Raw genomic sequence first — 23,344 nt, 5'->3', positions numbered from 1 at the left:
CAGCTTCAGAAGACAAGTGCAGCACATTACTCAAACAGGTTATTTTTCTTTAAAGCTGCACTTACTGTGATGTAAAAAATCCAGTTTGGCTATCTGAACCCTGCATTAGCCAGGAGGACACTGCGATTTTTGTATATGCTCAATTAGATTTTTATTAAAATGTAATTCTTATTCTTCTGATTAGGAAAAGACTGATTATATTTTACAGCTACAAACAAGTCGGGTTTTTTTCTTCCTTTGCCTCAGCCCTGTGAGGTGAAGACGCTTTTTTCTATTAGATCTAAAATCATTCAAAAAGTGCTTTTCAGGACAGCTGTCAAATACAGACAGAAAATTTTGTATATTGGAAAGGGGATTTTTGGGGGCAGAATGGACTAAAAAAAATAATTAGGGACTAACGCCACTTAAAGTAAGACCGACACATGGCAATATAGGTTGCTGAAGGTTTCATTTTTACTCTATGGAGAGTGAAATGCTTCCGCTTTAATAAGCTGACCAGATTCCAAAATTAGTGTGGTTGATACCATATTGTGCATGAATTACTGGCCTCACCCTGCAAGAAAGGTATTTGATTTGTGCAAACACCCCTTGCTGCAATTTGGAGAAATGACAACCTGGCATGCTGATTACTGGTGCAGGGTATTTATAATTTCTGTAAGGAAAGCTTGAAGAATAGGGTTTGCATTTTTGGGTATCACTTCTTGGAGTGAGTACCTAAAATAGATGTAGTTTTTTGAAGTATGAAACAAAATCTAGTTATTGGTTAAAAAGTATATATAAAAAAAAAAAAAGCTCGAAGCTTATGAAGTGACTCCACAGAGTTCAGACCTTTAGCAGTATAAACATAATATAAACTTCATTGTCTGTAGTATTGTGCCATGACATTAGTCTCACTAAGACAAAATGCCACTTTGCAGCAAGCAATAAATCTGACAAAGCATTTTTAAACATAATGCCCTAACTTGCTAAGACAGGCTTTTACACACTTCCAAACTCTTCTCCCTGAAAATTAACCCCGTTGATTCTCCAAATGTTAAGGGTCTCGGGCAAAAGTAAACCAAAGGCTGAAGTAAAATAACCATCCCCTTGGAACTGAACGAAAACTTAAATCCAGAAGGGATCACAGTCCAATTTCATATACATATATATGTATGCGATACACATATATATGAAATTAAAATAGAGACACACATGACTTGGGCATCAGAAGGGGACTGCTACTTTCATACATTCATAAATAGCTGCTGAACTCTCTACTCATGAAGAAGCTCTTGTAGGCAGTTTGGGGATTTGAAAATCTCGGGGACCTCACTGTCCAGCTTACAGATGACCTTGTATATGGCCTTCTTCCAGGAAGGATCAACATCTTTGCCTGCGATAATGGCATTGAAAAACTCCCGTAACGTGATCTGAGCCACTTCCAGGAATCTCTCTGGAACCTGCTGATACAAGGAGACAATGGCATTAATACAGTTTTCAATTTCAAGTCTCTGGTTCTTCAAAGGAAACTGAGCTAAGTTCTTTCTTTCAGAAAGGGGCTTACATAGCACCTGCATTTTCTAAATGTGGCAGCCTTCTATTCTCTTATGCAAAGCTGTTATATATAGTACTATAGCAATAACTTTTATAACATGTGTTAGAGATCTTTGTAAAGTCTACTGACAGAATGTAGGTAACAAAATGTTACTGTCTGAGTTTGGAGAGGGGGGGATTTATAGGATATAATTAGCAGGAGGGGAAACAAACACAATTGTCTTTAAGGAGAGAAATCTCTGCTTGATATTTTACCCGTGCATTTATGGCTATGTTCTCTTCTCCGTGTGGGATCGGATACAAAAGTTACGCATGCACAGAAAGCCCTCTGTACCTCTGCGCTTAACTTTGGTCACAACCAGTGCTGAATGCTATCAAATAGGATATCTCTGAATGTTGTTCATAGTTTAAAAACAAACAAGCAAGCAAGCCTTCAGCTTGCTTCTCTGGCTGCTGTGCACGAGACCTCCGTAAGATGGCTTTCTCGGAAGACATTATGGTCTTCCCTTCTTTGTCAGAAGCCTACAAATAAAACCCCAACCTCTTCAATGGGTGCATTGTGCTCCAAGTGGCTACTGAGCTGCGATGCATTAAGCTCATCCAGGTCTTCTGAACGTCACTGTCACTTCACGGGTGAGCCAAACAGCCAGTTAGCAGGAGCATGCCACTCTCAGAAGCCCCTGAACGATGGGTGAATGTTAAAAAACCAGAGTTCCCTCCAAACTTTGGTAAATCATCCTAAGTAGTTGTCTCGGGCACCAGCACCACCTTCTTACCCTCTGCCTTAAATGATTCAAAAGCACTCACTATAATGAACCATAGGTCAGTTGCAAGGTTGAGGTCATCTCCATAAAGGTATTATTTTCCATTTTTATTACGGAAATATGGCTTCACAGCTCTGGAACTGCTAATACATGGCCGGCCAGTAGCCAGCTTGCTTATAATAGCAAGTATTCCCTCACTGCTATTCTTTGCCCACTCTGGCAAGAGGAGTTCTCCAACCTGCAGTAGTGGCCACTTCAACCCTTCCTGTGGCCGGGCAGAACTCACTGATTTACTGAATGCATGTCACATTGACAGATCAGGGCCAGCACCTTACCCTCTACTTCAGGCTTTTGTTCTTCTCCCTTTAGAAGCCACTGTCAGAAAACTCATCTGGAAATGTGCTTGTTTCACCTGATACAATAGAGCTCTGGAGCTCCACTCACTGATCACCGTTGGGGAAACACAAACAGTTTGCTAGACACGTTTTGCCACCAGATAAGCATGAGATCAGCACCCCCTGACACCAGCTGACAAACTGTGCTTCCAGAAGCCCCACAGCCTGGAGAAGTCCTCTGTCTACCTCCAAGAGTGAAATTCAGCCCCTACATGTTTTTCTCTGCTCCCAAAGACAGGCTGCCTTCTGTGGAAATTTTTAATTCAATGGGCCACATGGAAAGAAATGTCTTTACAGATCTCTATTCCAGCAATAATTCTGATGGAAGAAAATAACTATTATATTTCATTTATTCCAGCTCAAAGGAAGAACTTAAACTTTACATAACCACTCTGCTGCTTGGGCATTTGGTAATGTCTACAAAAGATTCCTTGCTTGTCTCAATCTTGCATTGCTTTAAAAAAAATGAAACAGTTTTCTGTTCATGCAGTTCAAACAACTGCTCATGTGCTGTTCATCACCCTTGGTATTGCTGGATGCTAACCAAGGAGAAAGAGTTGTTGACTACATGATACTAGAAAGCAAGAAATGCAGTAGATAACCAGCTTTTTGGTGTACACACTGATGTTAGCTCACGAGAGCAAAAACTATTGCTTTTGTCTTTGTGCTTGGGAAAAAGAGTTCACACCTTTCAATTTTGGTGTCCACACCAGAGGACCAACATTAGATGCCTTGCTTCCCTTCCAAGTCACTGGAGATGGGAGGGAGGCAATTACAATCACCTACATGAAAAGCATAAAGTCCAAATGCGAAAAGTCCTACCTCTCCTTAATGGTTACACCCGTGACAACTTAATGCGTGGAACTGACAACCTGGGTTTTAAGCTGAGCCTCTGACATTCAATTGCTACCTGTGCATATGAAAATCTTCCAGGTAGAGGATGCTGCTTTTCAATGGAGTAGGAAGTGTGAAACCCATGAAACCACTACCTTCCAGGCCTCCTACCCCCATAAAGACACACAGGCTTTTCTTTTAGGCTAAGAGCTAGCTTTTAAAGTCTGACTTCATTGTACCTGAGTCACATCTGCAGGGCTGGGCCCCTTTGAACCTGGGACAACAGGCCGCAGAGAGCAGCCCACAAACATAATAGTGAACAAAGCCCTGCGGGGGCTTTGAAGAGACCTCCTCGTAATGCTGAGTTCCCAAAGATCTCCCCTACTCCTCAGGCATTAGAGCCGTTCATAGCTCTTTCCTTTGGGGATGTTATTAGCAATTTTTCATGTCAGACTGGATTACACACGTTACTTTGCATGTTGTAATGTGAATAGTACTGTGATTAATCCCCACGGGATAGTACGTCGGCCAACATTTTTCCTTTCTAGAAAGAGTAACTGCACAGTGGTGGTGGGTTTTTTTGGTTGTGTTTTTTTTTTAAAAAAAAGAAAATACTAGTGAAGTCTGGAGCCTGAAAATAAATATCTAAATGGATGGGTAGTTAAGATTTTTCACTGGGCAATAATCAGTCAGCCATGCTAATTATGTGTCTGGGGGTAGCATTTCCCTGACCCTAAGTGATGGTGACCTATTCAGCGCATCTTTACACCTAACTGAGTGAACATCTCTGAAGTAGGAACATCTACAGAAAATGCTTCGGTGACAAATAAACTCCATCTACATTGCTTTTAATAGAACTAACAATCCCTAGTATGAACCCAGGGCATTTTCTTAGCATCAGGTGGCAGCAGTCAATCAAAGAATCACACTGTATATTCACTATGAGGAAAGACAATGAGGTCTGCTCAGGGGGAGGCTAGGTGGGTTTCAGGCTGAAGCCTCCACATCAGACTGATTTAGAAAGAATCACACTTTGTTGTGCGCTTTGTCAATATAACTTAGTTCTACTGCCCAGTAAAATGACACAAGCCAAACTTTTGGCTAGTGTAAATCAGCAGGGCTCTACCAGCCTCAGTGCAGTTATGCCAATTTACAGCTGGTACAGTCCTGTACCTCCTGACGCAGTCCAACCACCACCACAGTGCCCCTTCTCAAGCCTTAGCCATGTTGACACATCCCCTTCGTCTATGAAAACTGGGAGGGAATTAAAGCTCTCATCTGCTCTTGTCTATTTATTCTGTTTTAACTACTGGCATTTTCCTTGGCTTGAACAACAAACCTGAACTATTTCACTCCTGGGTCTGCATGTGCAACTACCATGCCGAACCATTTGGATTAGCACTGTGGGGGAGTGCTTTGTTAAAAATACTCAGCACTAACTATTTCTACGTGAGTAAAAGTATAGTTCCAATGGCTCAAAAGTTGGCGCCAAGTCAGACCTAACTCACACCTCTTTCGTACAGAAGCATATGCAGTTGCAGAAAGTGACATGCTTTAGAAACACTTGTTGAATTTCTTTTCAAGGAAAACATTAGCAAAAAAGCAGCAGTGATTGGGAAGGTGAGGGCAGATCCTCAGCAGGTCTAAGTCAGCATTGCTCGAGGAAAATCAGTGAAGCGACACTGATTTTAAGCCAACAAAGAGGATCAGGCTTCCCATTCCAATGGCATGCATGGACTTTAAAAATCACCATTGGGAAGGAGGGCACACTGGCAGTAGACATGTGTCTCAAGTTGGTAGCCAATCAGCAGCCCTTCACTGTTTTTCTTATTACTGGGTTGCCTTCTATCTTGTATCTTCTATTAGTTAATTAATTTATTTTTTGGGTTGTGCAGCAAAGACTTTTTCTCCCTTCCCTCCCATTCCCCTCATCTCCTCCCCTCCCCGAGCCCTCCTCCTCTTCCCAGTTGCTTTACCTTCAAGGATGATTTGTTTTATTAAACTGACTGTCCCCAGCCTCTGCAGTACATAATAAAAGCCTGACATAGCAGCCTGCCTGCCTTCTGTGTCCTGCAGATACTCATCATAAGTGTCAGGACATACCAAGGTTAGCGGTCACTGGAAGTGCGCTCACTGGCTCAAGCCTTGCCAAACATGCTTGGCAGCTGAATGAATGTCACAGAGAATAGAAGGGGAATTACAAAGGTTAGAAAGAAGACAGCCTCTCTCTCTCTCTCTCTCTCTTTTTTTTTCTGGAGATATATAAGCTGATTTTTCACACTTCTGAAATAAACATCAGCTCATTCACAGTCCCTTTCCAGCACCTAAATCTCTCCCATTGTCAAGCAAACCTTTAATTTCTACCCAAGCCTTATTTCTTCATTAGCAAAATAAGATGCTTAATTCTCTCTTAATAGGAAAGGGGAAAAACACCAAAACCAAATGACAAAACAAGCCACTGGTCTGCTCAAAGATTTATATGTGTATTTCATGTCGTTAATCCTATTAAGGGTGGGCTTCTTCACAGTTAATCTTTTAAACTTTCAAAAATTCTTGCTCAAGTGGTAAATCTAGATGGTAGAAAAAGCAATACAGATGTAAAGATCACAGAATTGTGAAAGTCAAGTTAAAACCGATATTCCAGAGAATTGTGTTTTGTTTTTTTACTATAAAAGGGCAATAAAATGCTGACTGTAAGAAGACAATGTCAAGGAGAAAAGGGTATTGGTATTTTGGATACTCTTGACTGCTCGCCTTGGAGAGAGAGTTATTCTTGTCACAAACCCTTTTGTCTGCATCTGCTGACTGCTTGCCTGTAGCCAGCAGCATACTTTAACTGTTTTGTCACCTCCTAACATCACATGCATCAGCTGTTGTGCTTTTGTTACGGGTATTGTAGAGCTAATCCACTGTGGCTGTTCTACTGTGCAGTAAATAAAACAGAAACTGCTTCTCAGACAATTCTGCATGAATATTTCAGATGGCTTTTACAACTCTGATTCACAAAATAAAATACCCCCCCCCCCCAAACTAGACTCAGATGCCTCAAAGCTAATTGCATGCAATGACTTGAGGCATCAGAAACAACTGTTTTAGTTGGATAAATGAATACCAGACCTTTCTAAAGTTATTCTTTAAAAATGCTAAACATAATTCCTGCCTTGCAATTTTACCTGCGCATAATTTTTTTCTTTATAACACTTTGGAGTTTTGGCAGCGGCAATTTTGAAATATTTTGTGCCAACAAAATGCTTAAAACATCTTTGAAATCTTTTCTTCCATAAGTGCAAGAGTCTAGGAAGCTTAGTTTATTTTTACTTGAGCATCGAGTATTTTTTAACCATAGAAGTAATTTTACAAAGTTCCTAAACTTCTCCCTCCAACTTTCCTAGAACAGGGAATAAAATATTTACTCAGAAGTTCATTTTCTGTAGCCGATTGCTAAACTGTCCTAAAGCAGGGTGGCTTTGAGCATGTGCACAGGAGCAAGGGTAGCAAAGCCCAGCATGAGGCCTGAAGCAGAAAAGACCCTAGGAAAGGAGACAAACAGGTGAAGTACTTTACCGAGCATTCATTCACCCTTGTGCACACATGATTCCTCTAAACAAACTCTCCTATCCCTGCTGTTTGTTAAGTAAATATTGATCAAGGAGAGACATATCTCCTGACAGCAGTAGCACAAGCTGGGGACTTGTACTGCAGACAGAATGGACTTAAATGGATAAACTCAGATGCTTTAGGAAGGCCACACAGAGATTATTAGATAAAAAGGCAAGAAGTCAGAGAGTTTGCTTTCCCTTCCCCTCTGAAGGGGGTTGGGACTTGATTATGTGGAACCTCCAGGATAGAAACAAAAGTCATCTGCGCCCAGACACAGTCTTATAAACCAAGAACCCTGCATCTTAGGTGCCCAAATGACTTCCTATTTTTCTCTCTTGCCAGCTGATGCATGAATATTGCATGCAATAATTGTGGAGTTTAAGTCCCTCTCCTTGAGCACATGTGGGAGGCTACCAAGGGGCAGCTCCTCAGCAGTGTAGATTTTCACCGCCCCATTGGTTTCAACCGAGAGTTTACGTCCCTGCGGACACTCCACCTCTGGTTGTGCTGGGGCACACATTTGCCTCAGAAGCACTTTTTTCCCGCTCATGCTCCAAGTGAGCAGTTCACTCTGGTGCCTGTGGGATAAGGTGCACACCACCCTACGTAACGGTGCCCAGTTTAGGCTGGAGTGTCAGCTCCCATAAGCAAACTGTGCAGTTTTATTGGACTGATGTGTCTAATGGTAGTACAGCTGCAGAAAGCAGTAGCAAAATTGTCAAGTCACTAGTGGTTGTGATCCCTTGTAAAATTTCAGCAGCAGGTAACAGCAACCTCATTTTAGTAAACTACTAAAATTTGAGTGGTTGTCAGAAGTAATGCAAGCGCTTCTTGGAGCAGATTTTTAAGCCCTTCTCAGAAACCATATCGAAAGCCTCTGAACCACACACAAGGCAACCGTAAAGCAATTCACCTTGTCTGGGGGGGACAGAGGGAGAGGATTAGACACTAATTTTCAGTACAGGTCCCATGTTTAGAAGTACCAAGACCAACGCAAGCATTCTAATATTGTAACAGCGTCAGACAACTGCTTGCCTGTAGCGTACAAATCTGAAGATCCTTCAGACAGGGACAGCTGGGCTAAGCTTGAAACCTTTTCTCATACAATGTCTAATCTGCGTTAAACTTCAGCTCCATTTATACGATTAGGCTGGCCACAGTGTACCTACAGACTTTGCCTGTGGTATTGTGCTGGAGTCTGATAGTGTGTTGTATTACTAATGTTCCAAGAGTAAACACACTTGTAGGAAACAGCTATAGTTCAAGGCTGCACTTTAAAAAAAATAAATGTTTCATCAGTCTTAGCAAAGGAACAAACGGCAATAACACTCTGTATCATATTTTACAAAGCTTCAAAAGAACAATGTCCCGTTGAGTGAAATTCAGTAGCATTCTGTAAACATTAATTTAAGGAAATCAATAGGCTCTGTGAGCTAAAGCCATATTGCAAGATAAACTGGCTGGAGTGCTACTTTGTCAAACAGATTTTAGTTTTCTCGGCTAGATAAAGACGGTTTCAAAATGGGGTAACGTGTTGCAACCAAGGTTTGAAAACTATGTGGCCTTCAAACAGTCTGCTTGTTCCTACTACAAAGCTGGATAAACATACTTTAAAAATGATAAGATTGGGCCAGGATTGATTTTACTTTCAAATTTTATATAAAGTAGAATTCTTGGTGAGTGTGTGTTTGGATTTTTTTTGATCCTAATTATGAGCAGAAATAAACAAGTGCAGCGCAGACAGCTCAAGATGTCAGGCTGTCAGGAGAGGTTAAATTATCTGGAAGTGGCTTTTTTTTTTTTTTAACATTGCAGGACATCACGGATTTAAAAAGTCTTTATTCCTATTGACCTGGTGGGCAACAAGTCACCTTGCCAAATAGGAAAGCCAAAATCTCTAGTGGACTTAGGATCAGAGGTCTTCAGTTGGTGAAGGCTGCTCACGTTGCAGAGCACAAGGTCGTGGTAACAGGAGGTAAACAGGTTGGAGGGGGTGAGAGGGGTAAGGCCAGATCACTCTTCTAGTTGGATGATCTAGACAGTGGCTATAGAGAGGGACTCCGCAGGGAGCCTTAAGGCAAGCATAAGGTGTAACAGCATCTATTAGACAAGTGATGGAGAACCTCTCCAGGATGATAAGCAAGTCCACTGTCAGGGGAGTAGTCTCACCATGGGTAGCTCCAGGTCAGAGAGCTTTAATGTGTGTGCACAGCGGACTGCACCAGCACAGGTACGGCAACAGCAGAAGAGATTCACGGGAAATCTTTCTGCTGAGAAAACCTCATACAAAGCACAAACTGCATGTGCACAGGCACCTCCACCCCCAAAGTCAGGGTAAGGCAAGCTTCGGGGGCACAGTACAACCTTCTGAAAGGAGATGCTGGAGAAACTGCACTTGAGTCACCCACAGGTAGCCCCGAGCCCCTTCCTCACACAAGGAAGATTTAAGCCTGTGGGCTTCAGGGTCAAGCTGGCACCTAAACGTGTATTCCCATACCCGCAGCCTGTCATGTAGGAAACCTATCGAGGACAAGCCCTTCTGTATCCCTCCCTACCTGTAAGACACTGCATCAGAGCAATGCTGGAGCCAAGCCAGCAGTAACACAGTGAGGCATCACACCACTTCTGAAGCCACTTCTCTGTGGGCTTGCGGGGAGGCTGGTGATGCTGGGACCAGCTCCTTCCTCACGTGCATCACACTAAGCCAGGGACCCTCCTGCCTTAATGAAGGGCTACAAGGCATCCCACCCACCCACCGGGCCCTCCACAGACTAGGGACTTGTGCAATTAGGAGCTGCAGGCACAGATCTGCCACCGTTTCCAGGATAAAACTGCCCTGAGCAGCACTGCCCTACCGTCACTTTTCCTGCGCTCGCAAGGGCAGCGTCTGCAACACCTTGCTGGTGTCCTGGCCCCTGCCACGTTTATCCAGACTGTCACCTCCCCTCACGCACAGACTCTTTTCCCTGAGCGCAGCGAGCTGCTGCGTGGGACCATCTTAGTCCTGCGAGTTGGTGTGGCAGCATATCAAGCAGGAGGCTTTGGCTTCTACACAGGAATTGGAGGCAGGTTTTGGAGTAAGTTGCTACACTTTTTGGCGCGAAAGCCACAGCAGCATATGGCCCAATGTTCTCAGTTTAAGTCTGACACTTAACATTATTTAACAGTTTCTGTGTTAGGTGCTTTATAAGGTAAAGGAAATTAACAATTTTCAGCTAATTAGATCACTCAATTGGCTGAACATCCTGGACACCTCTTAGAAAAAAACAGGTTGGCTCAGGCGATGGAAAGGCTAATGCCTCTTCCATTATCACTTATGAGGAGAGGGAAATAGTTGGAAAGGATGCTTTTATTTTAAAAACACAAATGAAAAATACCTCAACTATTGGACACTCCAGTAAACACACTCTTCTCCCAATCACCACCTTTCTAGAGAGCGGGGCATCAGTTTGCCCACCACTACATGACTCCCAATCCCCCTGGCTACAGCAGCAGCTCTCTGGTGCCACCACGGTCTGCATTTATTGCCTTCAAGTTTCCTCTCACAACTCGTGCTGTAAAAATCTGTTACGAACCAGAATTTTTGGAAAGACAAAAAGGTGGACAAGAAATTGGGTGGCTGCTCAAGACGGTCTGCTCTCCCACTGTGGCACGCAAAGAGAAGCCCGCTCTTTTGGGACAGCACTAACAATACAGCAGTAAGCCTGGCATTTGGGAAGGGAAAAGCATTAGCCCGAGTCTGGCTCAAAAGAGAAAAATTAGGAAAGTAACAGAGGTTTCTGATTGCATTTACTGTTACACTGTAGCTTTTTACTCTTTGTAAAAAGCTGGAAAACACATGCCCCTCAAATGATTTAAGAATGTATTTTAAAAATGTTTGTTTGAAATGAAGCTGAGATCCTTTATCCCTTGAGAAGAGTTTGGGGCATGTAATCTACTGCTGGCTTACTGTTATCTCCTCCGCCAAGCTCACAAAGAGGGGAGAGAATGGGCATGGCTCTTACAAGGAAAAAACCTGACAGTGGGGCTGCTGAGATGCCTGATAATATCGGGGAAGTGAAAGTGGTAGTGCAGTGAAAATGGATACTGCATGATACATTAGATTTAATCACTTGCATTTCAATTAAGCTTTTCCACAAATAAAGCTTGGGAAGTACTCTGCAGGCTCCCTGGGCGGCTGGAGCACCAAGAGCCGTCGGTGCTGCGCGCCCTGGCTGGACACATACGACAGCGCTTCCGCAGCTCGCTCCGGCTGAACCCCCCCCTCTGCCTCCCGGGGTCCTCCCTGTTAGGACCCATCTTCCCATTTCACAGTATGCGAGAGGCATCCCACACACATCAGCACCCCCAGAGGATCTCTGTCCTGGGACTGCTGTGCCTGTGATTCAGGGGATGAGCCTATCCATCACGGAAACACAGCTACTCTCTCGTGCAAACACAACAGCCCTTACATGCTAGTTTTTATGCATAAAAGTCAGTAAGACTTGCAAGTAGAGTGGACTAAAACAAAATAAAAATACTTTCCATTTACCATTTATTTAGACTTTTTGCACCTTGAAATTCAGTTCAGTTCTCCCCTTTCCCCATCCTCAAAAATCATCGATAGTGTTTTAATGGGAAGATGATTATCAAATTTCCTTTTATGCCTTACTGATGAATTAGAACTGCATGAGATGTAGAGGCTTCTAATGGAAACTCTGATTGCCCTTAACTTACTGCATTGCCAGTGGCATTGCCACAGAATGGAAAAATCACTAAGGCTCCTACGGGTTATGATAGTTGGAGGTTTAGTATGCGGTGGGAAATGTAAGAATCACAGGAGGGTTACTGTCACACCCCAGAAGCTATCTAATTCAAAAACGGAAGGAGGAATAAAACTCACATGCACAGGAATAGTCTAGCTTTAACTCAGTCCCATTGTGGTGAAATGCAATCTGCTACAAGATGCTGCCTACAATGCCAAGTGGCATATTACACACCCTGCTGCCAGATTCTGGCAGGTACCACATACAGGCACCCACAAAAAACCTGTCCAGAAAAGTGAGTACAGGGATGACCACCCAATTCTGGCTCCACTGCGGGAACAGCAGAGAGGCTATTGCATACTCTCCTGGACACATCAGCCAGCTGCGAATGTGATGTGTTACTCAGAAGGACCAGGAGGCACAGCCTGGACTGTGATGAGCAGGTATGTCTCTCACCAGCAGTAAGCCCTTTGCTTTCATGGTGTATTTCCATGCGTAAAGGAGCTGGGCAGGCAGAAACTGCTGGTTAGACCATGGATATAAAGGAAAACTTGTTCACAGAGCTTGTAGAGTGCAGGGATTTTTTATGTTAACCAGAATTTGGCCCTGTGGATGAACCATTAACACCATAATAGAAGTGATAATTAAAGGCTTATACATCTAGAATACATCTTATAAATAAAAAACCATTGTAACAGTTAGTAAACGTCTTTAATTGGTGTTGCTTGCTCTTGCACACTCTTCCCATCTCTCTGCATTGCAGTCACCTTTGTCCGCTGTGTCTGGCCCTGAAGAGCTCCAACTGTGCCCTCTCCCTCATTTTGTTTGTGTTGGGGTGGGGGGAGTGAGGAGGGAGGCAGGGGAGAGGGATGGGAAGCAGGTGGTGTTTAATCAGTCTGGCAGGGAAATAGGCAGTCAGCGGGGTCCTTTTGGGGGTGTCATGAAGGTGGTAAGCATGCCCTCTGCAGCAGGGTACCTCCTTTCCTCTTTCCCATGGCAGAGGGTAGGGGCAGGGGAAGGAAATTGTGCATGGTTATGGGTGAGGGGTGTTGCAAATAAAGATGGCTCCACCAGACCAGGCTCCCCCCGGTTAACTCTGATGAAACTCCTCCCAACGTAACCACGCTTTTATGGGTATCTGGAGCCCAACCTGCCAGGGACCAGTGAGCCTTGCAAGCCTGTGAGGTCAGAAGGCAGTCTTACATCCTAATGGACTGAGCTGCCTCCTGTCTGACTCCTCTTTATCCCTTGCAGAAGGAAATGGTGCAACTCCAGACAGCGCTGGATTAGATAACCTCGAGGCTGGGCCTCGTCTGATGGAGCCAGCCCTCTCCGCAACTGCATGAGATAAGCCACTTTGGCTTCCCCGTGAACACCGATACTCGGCAGTTAAGGGGCTTTTATTTGCAACATTGATCTCCCCTCTCTCCTCTAAAAACTTTCTGAAGTTGTAGACTACTGCTTTAAATGCATTTATGTGACTACGCCACCATTCTCCCCAAAGTCCCAATCAATGCAGCAGTCTTTCTGCTTAGCAACAGAGATCATGCCACCCTGGTCTGCTGCTCTCTACAAAGCCTCTCCATTAACTACAGAAAGAAGTTCAAGGCCACATCTTTGAGCACTCTGGACCACCACCTGGACACAACTTCTTCTGACAGCACATTTCCACTAGAGCCTTGAAACCGCGCACCCACCCCCCCACACCCACTCCCCCCCGCAGAGGGCAGTTCACAAGTCCCTCCGGTGGCACACAAACTGAGGCAGAGCCCGGCTGTGTACCTTCCCCCTCTGCAGATAAGAAAGATGAACCTTGACCCTTCCAGATCTACAGGGAGAAATCATCTCCAGTATGCTGATTACCTTCGGCCAGCCCTTCTGTCTGTCCCTCTCTCTCGCCCACCCACACTCGCAAGTTAGGAAGATGCCAAGCTCTTTCTCTGCACTACGAAATACAGCTATACTCTAGTACTGATGGGCTCTGTGTAGCTACAGAAAGTGATCCAGTACTCTGAAGACCCCCTCCCTCTTGGACTGAACAGTATTTCTTCATTTCACTTCTTGTGTTATTAATGTCACTTCAGTAGGATACTGAACCATGGCTACTTCACCTCCTAGGTTAACTCTCTCTCATGCAGGTGAAGGACACACAGTCCTCATGGACCCCTGCAATAGTCTGCTGTTACTTCCTCACAGCCTCAGTATTTCGCCCTTACAGACTTAAGTATCTTTGAAAACAGCATCCCCATTGCACTCCACACCAAATCTGCACTGCCACTGCTCTCCCAGCCCAGGGGTACCTGCTTTGAGAAAGGGCAGGACCCCAGAAAGCTGGCCCAGAAATCAGCATGGGTTACAATGCTGCTTAATCTCTCCCACTGTTTCCAAAGCTTATGACAGTTTGCTAATTCACATTATGAGAGCCCGACTCTCATCCATTTTAAAACACATCGAAGATATCAAGCAAACAGTATTCCGCGTGAAGGTGACCTATTCAAAGTCCTATAGGACGGGCAATCCTATCTGTAAGACTTCTGTTAAAGTCAGTCACACAGCCCTGACCCTGCACTGTGAGACGGTATCGGCTGGGACGTCCTCTTTTGGCAAGCATGCCTTACAAAAATACAAACAACACCCCCCTCCACCCCACATCCATAAACATGATGGCTCTGTGACTCCAAATTCAGGTCTGCGCTTAATTTTTAGTTTTCTTTCTTCCAATTAATGTTTAACATATATTCACACACTTGACTGTATAGTAACACAACAAAAGACAGCTCTTCAGCTGACACAGATTAATTAGCTGCAATGATTGCTGGAGCTGATTTACACCAGAAAGTGAGAATCCAGCCCAGAATTTAGTTCAGTGTCATGGAGAAAAAGCATGGGGTAGATGGGATGAGGAGGGAAAAATCTTGCAAAGCTAGTATGCTAATCCATTTCACATCTCTGGTACGACATTTACATAAAGCAGCTTAGATAAAGTTTAGAGGATCAAACATTTTCCTCACTGTTCACATACAAAATTTTTATGTCCTTTTAATATGACACATTAAAACAGGATATAAGAAATTTCAGCTGATCAGGTCTCATGAACACACTCCTCCTTCACGGGACAGTGCTGCTTCTCCAAAAGTTCTAAGTGAGAAATTTAGCTATGCTGTCTAAAAGAAATTAAGAAAGTCTGCAAGAAACATGTGCAACTTGCATGTTAATGATTACCACAACTAGGATTTATTAAATGGTAAGAGAAATCACTGGTTTATTTTCCTTTTCTTTTTTTCCTCCTTTTCTTTTTCTTTTTTTTTTTTTTTTGCAAACACTGTTTTAAGATTGAACCGCCTAGCCTAATGAACTCTTTCTATATGCAGGATGAATGAAAAAGCATTTCAGCTTGTGAGGGATAAGACTTTACATGAATGAGGGATGACATGGGTTAAAATTCACCTTGCTTCTCACTCCTCATCTACGATGGATTTTTTGAGAATGACGGACATCTGGAAATCGGTTTTACATAGAAAAATAGAAAACAGGGAAGAACTAGGAAGATGAATAAAGGCTCATCACAGACACAAAAGACCAGAGCAAAAAGAAGCTTGGATTTGGGTATTCTTGTCTGGCAAGGAGGCAGGCAGTAAGGCTAATGAAGCATTTGCGATATGGGACGTATGCCAGCGTAACAAAGAAGATGTGCATCAGCTCTGCAGATGTGCCAAAGCCCCCAGAGCAAAATAATGACATAATCACCATCAGTGTCACAGACCAGACTGTACACAAGGTGACATGGGAGAGAATAAATAAGAGTCTTTAGAGGCCTGTAGTACACACACGGGAAGGAATAGCCATTCCTCACAACTGCCACAAGAGAGTGGCGAGATGTTGGGTATAATGTGTGCAGCTAGCAAAAGAAATCTTGAATTGTGCAAGGCTAACGCACTATAAATTGGTGCTTTTCTCAGTCTCCAGTTGACGTTTCAATTCCCACTACCCCTTGTTGAATGCAAAATGAAATGGCAGTAGGAGTCGGAAGAGTTTGCCAAGTTTTGTTTTGTTTTGTTGGTTTCTTTATTTTCTTTTTTTTGGGGGGGTTTTGTTTTTTTTTTTTTTTTTGGAAGGGGGTTGTTTTGTTTGAGAAGAGGATGAGGCAGTAAGGAGGAGTACCAGCATATGATTGTAAAAGAAAAAAAACCCAAAACCTGCAAAACAAAACACAGTGCACCACCACTACATGCACACACGCGCACAGGCACAGAAACCCTGCACCATTCAGCTGGAACAATCCTAGGATTCCCCCAAAGCAAAATTAGAAACAAACGAGGATGGGTTTTGGTTTTTTGGGGGGGGTTGTGCTTTCGGGTTTACTGCTGTCCATGAACTTAACCAAGAAAAATCCCACTAAAATATTTTTCCACGCTAAAAGACAAGATTACTATTTTATTGATCAATAATAAAACACCGCTTAGGGCAATTTAGTACTTAACACGTTATTTGCGGTGGGGAGTAATCTGAAAAGCTCTGAGTAGCCTTAAATCATTTCACAACAGCTCTTCCTGCATAAAAGCAAGTGTTCGCCTCTGTACAGCTGTGTGATTTTGTGGTGTATTTTTTTACAGGACTTTTGTCAATTTTTAAAGGGAACATCTGTTTGATAAAGTAGAACAGCACTGGTAGTAATCCACAGGCCTAAGAGGGCAAACTGTGAAAGAGCAGGAGATATGCTGAAGGCGCCAACAGGACTCTTGCAGAAGGAACGCTCAAGTACGTAATTGTTTGCAGGATCTGGCCCTACAAGAGGAGCTCAGAAGAACAAAGCACATGGCTTCACCAGTGTCCCTTTTCATTGCTTCTAATGAAAGATTCATAAGAATAACTTTAATTTTTTATGATCTTTTTTTTGCATTACTGTATTAGCTGCATCTACTTTGTACGCAATTTCTTCTTAAATACAGAAAACCTGTTTCGAAATGCCAGGCGTAATAACTTAATCAGTACAATAATTCATCTTGATTGTTGTGCAGTCCTTCTTAACACTAAGGAAGTGAGATGGAGCCCAGAAAACATTTTATATGATTATTCCTTTTCATTGCAAAGTGATGTATTTATGAAGAATGCAGCTGAAGGTCCAGAGTGGAGTTCTTTTTAATTTTTTTTTAAGATGAAAAAAATTATTAAAACCTCCCTAATTTGCTAGTTAAACTGTTCAGTGGAAGAATGATTGTATTTGTCCTTTTTGGCTTCGCCCAATTAATTGAAGCAGTAACATGACGATTGTTAATAAACAGCTCTAATTTGACTGTACTTCTTGCCTATCTACTAACCACGCCATATCTTTGTTTAGCATATCATCAGGGAAAACAAGAAAGCATGTATATAATTTTGTTCTGTTGTATATGAAGTTTAATAATTATGCCACAGAGGATTCTAAATTAATCGCAGAAGGCACAATATTAATAATCTGTTTAGCAAACTCCGGCATCTTTGCTCTTTGATGACAGGAGCAGAGACAGTATGAACTGTGGCCGTTTTCTAAATTGGGTGAGTGTTTGTTTCTGTTACAGCTTATACCAATGTTTTCTTTTATGCTTTTTCTATTGTGCACCTTTCTTCCCTCTAAGAAAAAAAAAAAAACAAACCACAAAATAAAGCCACAGAACAACTCAACAAACAAGCCTGTGCTTATCTGGGTGCGTTTCGATCAAAGCTGACAGATCAAGTTTTTCATTTATTTACCAAAGTTTCATTGCCGCCATTCTTAATAATTACAGCAGCGTTTTATTTTTTTCTTCCCTTGAATAGGAGAGAAGGGGTTCTGAGAAAGTTTTTAATTAGCTAAATAGGTCTGTGTAATCTAGATGAAATAAACACGCCCGTTTGAAAGGGTTGTTAGAACTTTTCCAGCCATTTAATCCATAGATGGCTGAACACAATGATACCTTCCACAGAAAGCTACAGCCACCACCAGCAGCTGTTAGAAGAGAGCTTGCTCCCTGCTCCTATTGATAACCCTTTGTGGAATGAAGAAAAAGAGCTGAGGGAAGGAGAACTGAATGTCAGACAATAGACATCGCTACACACACTGTCTCTGAACTTTCCTCATCTCTGAAGGACAATTAATTATGAAGGCCTTTGGGGTAGGTCGAAGCAAGGGAAAACCTACTGCTGGCCCAGCACTCCAGCCGCTATCTCTGTGTTTGTTAAATGGTTGTGCCTGTTGGGGAACCAGTGTAGCAGCCACCAAAATAGCCAATAGATCATTTAGGAAAAAAGAGCAAAAGATTTTTTTATGTGTGTCTGTCCTTGTATAATTCTATTCTCACTGTGAAATCATCCATACACAAAACACAAGGACAATTTTTTTTTTTTTTTTAGAAGAACCACAGGGTAGGTTACAGTCAGAAACGGCCTCTCAGTGGTGTGTTAAAAAGGATGGTCTTTTCACCAAATCATTTCACAGAGGCAAAACAGACAAACACAAAGAGTTGAGACTTTTTCTCCTACATTAAATAGAGTAACTGATAAGGTCAGACATATGATACCTAAAGACATGAATCTGTGAACTCTTGAAGTCAAAGGACTTCTCTGTGCAAAGGAACAATCTTTCAAAGGAAATAGATCATAGAACTCCACTGAATCCCCTTTAAACTTTATGAAGCAGGAGGAGAAAAAGCTCTAAGTAGGGAAGCTTGACAGAAGAGCCTTGAACTATTTTCTGAAGGAAAGATGAGACCCTCCCTAGGCTGCCACAAAACATCTTTTTTTTTCTAAAGGCTCTTCTGAACTTTGATATGTGCCAAGACACCGCTATTGAAAGCTGTATAATTATGTGCTATAGCCACTGTAGAAAATGCTTTGTTCACCACAACAAAGAACAATAAGCAAAGTAAAGTGACATTACACTGTATCTTTTTCTTTAAGAATGTTGAGAAAGGTCACGGTACGTTATAACTAATAAAGCTGTTGAGTAAGGAAGTTTAAAGTTGATCTTGCTGTGCTTAAATGTAACCCAATGACAAAAAGGCAGAGGGAACTAAAATTGTAATGACATTAAAAAATAGATCATATAGCAATGAGCCAACTTCATTATACAAACACCTTGAATCCAAAGGACACAAACAGAAAAAAACGAGTGTAGTCCTGCAACAGTATTCCTCTCGCGATTCTCTGCCTAATAGCTTCCAACTACGATCTGCAGTTCAACTAACTGCAAAAATTGATTAATAAGCATTAATTGATACAGGCAATGCACGGACCTTCTAGTGCAAGCCGTGGATTTTGTTACTTGATTAAAAACCGGGTTAATTTCCTGTGTAGTTTCAAGGAAAGCTCTGCTGTTTCACAGAGAGTCTCTTCAAAATTTAAAAAAAAAAAAACAAAACAAAAAAACCCAACAAAAATAAAAAGGCCTGAGGACATCAGTTAAATTTCCTGAAACCAAGATTTTTAAGTAAAAGAGAAGTTCCATCTAGACACCCACGTTTCAGCTTTTCTTCAGAGGAATCAGGACAGTTATTGCTATTCTCAAATTGCCAAAGCAGCTTTACTCTCCTTGCTGCAGATCACCAGACAGCAGCCTTCCGACTTTGTCTTTAAGAATGCTGAGAACGATGTTGAAATGCCACAACAATAAAGCCCTTCAAGGAGGAAGTATACAGCTGAGGGAAAAAATGCGAGCAGTTTAATACTGAAACAAACAACTGTCCCGTTAGGCTGTGCCCACTGCTGGTACCACCAGAAATGCAGCAACTGCCATGGCAGAGTAGTTTATATGGAAAGAGCAACCTCTGAGTTGGAAGTTAGCAAGTTACGGACTTGATTTTCACTTCTCTTGAGGCCATTTTGCACTGCTCCAGTTGTGTAAAGGAGTATTAAGAGTGGTTACAAATTGCACTTTACAGTGCCTGTGTATTGCAAAACCACTCGTAAGTGGCCTTAGTTTAAGTAAGAATCAGGTTCAAAGGCTTTAATTCTCCTTTTGACGAACACCAATTCAGTTCAAGATGAACCCTGCAGATGAAACTGGGGAAGAATACAGGTTCCTAAAATAAGCACATGAGTGGCCAGAATTTTCGATCATTTAGGATGTCTTAATTTTTGGATGCAGTGCTGGGCACACTTCATTTTCAGGGAATGGACCGTCAAGGATCTCCTGACAAAGAGGCTCTCATTAACAGATCTCCAGTTGAGCATCCCAAAATGGAACTGGCCTAAAACCATCATCACTTCTGAAAATGTTGGCATCCAGCGTTCCTCTCGAGGGTTCGTAGGCCACTTATGTGACTAGGTTATTACTTAGATTTTATAGGTGTTGTTATTTGAATTGTTTTGCATAAACTCATCGATTTTTACAGGACTAACTCAGAGTGCTTTAAGTTAAACATTCTGCTAAGACTCGAGTACAACTGGTCTTAATTAGGTTTTTCCCACTAGTATGGTTTTCCCCTGCCAAAAGCAGAGCAAACTTCTTAAAAATTGTTTTCTCCCCCTTCGAAACAACGACACGTGCCGTAACTAGTGCTATGAAAAGAGGCTATCATCACGTCAAGCCCCACTGTACCAAAACTGCATACAGTGTATTTGTGCAAATAACGCAGCTTGGCAGATGTTTCACTATTATGATCAATCTCAATAACTACGTCTGCAAAATCGGGCGAGTTCCCATGAAGCAGCAGGCAGGCTGAGCTCAGAAAGATGGCGTGTGCGGGGGCTTGCTTCGGTGCTCATTTGCTCGCTACGCAGAGGAGCGTGGCGAGTGTAAGGAGTAGGCAGGAGGGCACAGAGCGAGATCGCTAGCACAGAGAGACGCTGAGACTTCAGAACCAAGACTGAGTCGTTAAATGCCCACAAGGAAAAGGAACGGGCATCGTGCAGAGAGACGTTAATACACGGAGAACGACAGGAACTACAAAAAAATGCCGGGGAACAAGGATGATGGAGCAGGAGCGGGAACCTAAGCAAAGCTAAAATCCAGGTATCATTCTCAGGCCAATTTCTTCTGCTTGTTGTAAGTACATATACGGGGAAAAAAACCCTTATTTATGGTTTTAAACCATATTTTTATCTTAACTTACAGTACGGTGTCCCCCTTGTTTGAAATCATCCTGCCACAGTCACAACTGTAGGCTCTGATGATCTGTGTTAGGATGGATTTTGAAAGAGAGTTAGGAAATTATTTGGGATTTTTTTTTCTTTCAATGCATAGCAATGATACCTGACTAATTATTGCAGCTGGCATTCAAAAGCCTATGGCAACATCAGAGATGAGACAGATATCAAGTGGCACAGCAAGCTGTCCTCTCTTTCTGACCAACTTCGGCATTTGTGCTGGGACACTGACATCTGTAGCTTTCATTCACCAGGGCAACCCACCTTCTCACTCCTTGGAATAATGGCCCCAGAGCAGAGAAGCATCTTCACCTTCCACAAAAAAAATAGTGGGGTTTTTTTTTCCCTCAAAACTCAGTTTCAAATTGCTCTGTGCAGCTCAGCACAGGTTTCTCCAGCTAATCCTGCTGTGAGAGAGAGAAGTGTGGAAGTGGCTACACACACACGCGTGCACACAAAACACAGGCAAAGTTGCATGGCACTGGAGGAGGCGTTGTATCTGTCCCTGGCTCACAGCCACAACGGTACAATGGCAAAGCTAAAAACGATAGGGCATGTGGTTTGTTAAACATCTTATTTGACTTTGCTACAAGCTGTCAGTTGCAATGCGCAGGGAAAGGAACACAGTATCACAGATTCCTGAGCAAATCAATGGCGCAGCCTGATATGGACCAAACGCACATTTTAGCTTTATCATTTTTTCCTAATAGTCAATTTAGGAGTGGTGAAGTATACGCACAAATTGCACCCAAGAAGAGATAAAGGGGGAGGATTTAGGAATAGTAGGTGAATTAAGAGAAACACCATATCAGACTAATCAGAAGATCAGCAAAGCATCACTGAAGTATGAGAGGAAGGAACTTTGATGATGCTAAATATGGCAAATGCTCAGTTTGCTAAATCCTTTTGGATCCAATTTCAACATCACAGTACTTGTCATTTTTGCTTTGCAGCTTACAGGGGAAGGGCCGGGCATTTATCAGGAAAAGTTACATTGGCTACTTTAAAAACAGCACCGTACAGTTTAATGATTTCATAACTGCTGGATCTTCAGTGTAAAACCAAGATTTAAACCTCTAGGAAATTCTCATTATGCTAGATAACACAAGAAAGACTGAGTGAAAGAATCTGCAAACCATCCCTATTTATAACATTTCTTTCCCTCCATGACGGGGAAAAAAACCCAAGGGGCTCCTTTCCTACCAGCTGCTAGATCCCTTGGCCGAGAAAAGGAGACTGCAATCACTAGCGGTGCTAAACGTATGAGATTTATATTTTTTTATCTACCTGAAAACACCTATATGCTCCCCACAATTCTTCACTGGAGTAATCCATTTACATTAACACTGCAACTAACGTTTTGAAAAGGAGTAATAAGGGCCTGAAATCATCAAGGATACGAGCACTTTTGAGGGGAAAGAACATTTCAACCTACGTTCTGCAAACAGAAAAAGTTGCGCTAAAAAGAAAAAAAGCTTGAGGGAATTTAAGCACATTTTGACAGAAATAAGTTGGTCACACTTATCTTCTCAGCGTATTTCCTTTTCTTTTCCTGTATTTAGCTATTATACCTTGGCATACAGGCAGACCCACCTCCCAGGGGTGGGAGTCTCCTTTCTTTTGCGTGTGTGAGTACCAAACAGGGCCAGAGCCCTCAGGAGGGCCTGAAGGGGCCACGGCACACCAAACATGAAGTCTGGATGTTGTTGTCAGCCGCAAAGAATGGCAAACCCCTCGAGGAACATCCTCTTCCCTCCTCTTTCTTCATCTGCCCCTTCCATGCAACTATTCTCCCAGAAGACTCCGCATGCCCAGAAAAGGGGGAAGGAGCCAAGAGAGCTGAGTAAGTCTTTGCTTCAAGATTTTCTTGCATCATGTGAACTTACATGCTGCGAAAACAAGCACTACTAAAAATCCTCCTGAAGGATTTTAGGCAGGAAACCACCCTCCTTATGCTGACAAATGTCACTTTTGCTACAGGAGGGGGCTCATTATGCAACCTGACCCCGAGTGAAAGGTGCAGACAAAAAAAAATAAATTAATAATTAGTACCACCATCGCTTTCCCACTCCACCAAGGGATGGGATTACTCGAGCCTCCCCCTCACGCACATCCTGTTCAAATGCATCATTACATCTGACTACCTGAACAATGCAAACTGCCATCCTCAGCAGGGAGAAACACTCTCCCGTGGTATCACCGAGGGTCAGCATGTTAATGATAACAATAGTCTGCTGAGCTACCAGGCTGGCCTGTAAACAGGAATCTTAATCAAAGCCACAAACCCGTTACAGCAGAAAACAGAGAGCATTTACTTCGAGTAGTCATTTCATCCTGCAGCTTGACAAAGCAAATGCATTTCAGTTCTATA

At 42.7% G+C, this 23,344-nt stretch overlaps 1 protein-coding gene across 2 annotated transcripts in view; it reads right to left on the bottom strand.

The window, feature by feature from the left end:
* Nucleotides 1–1,253: 1,253 nt before the first annotated feature.
* PROX1 (prospero homeobox 1) overlaps nt 1,254–23,344 on the bottom strand; it is a 36,395-nt gene continuing 14,304 nt past the window's right edge. Inside the window, exon 4 of one of the 2 annotated variants that reach the window (XM_086460669.1) lies at nt 1,254–1,442. In XM_086460669.1, the coding sequence (XP_086316795.1) occupies nt 1,254–1,442 (189 nt within the window). The remainder of the gene's footprint in view (nt 1,443–23,344) is intronic. The other variant, XM_009959314.2, reaches the window with a different exon arrangement.

The sequence above is a fragment of the Leptosomus discolor genome, chromosome 2, assembly GCF_034619465.1.
Source record: "Leptosomus discolor isolate bLepDis1 chromosome 2, bLepDis1.hap2, whole genome shotgun sequence".
Classification (NCBI taxonomy): domain Eukaryota; kingdom Metazoa; phylum Chordata; class Aves; order Leptosomiformes; family Leptosomidae; genus Leptosomus; species Leptosomus discolor.
Note: the sequence above shows the minus strand (reverse complement) of the source record. Positions and strands in the feature narration are given on the sequence as shown.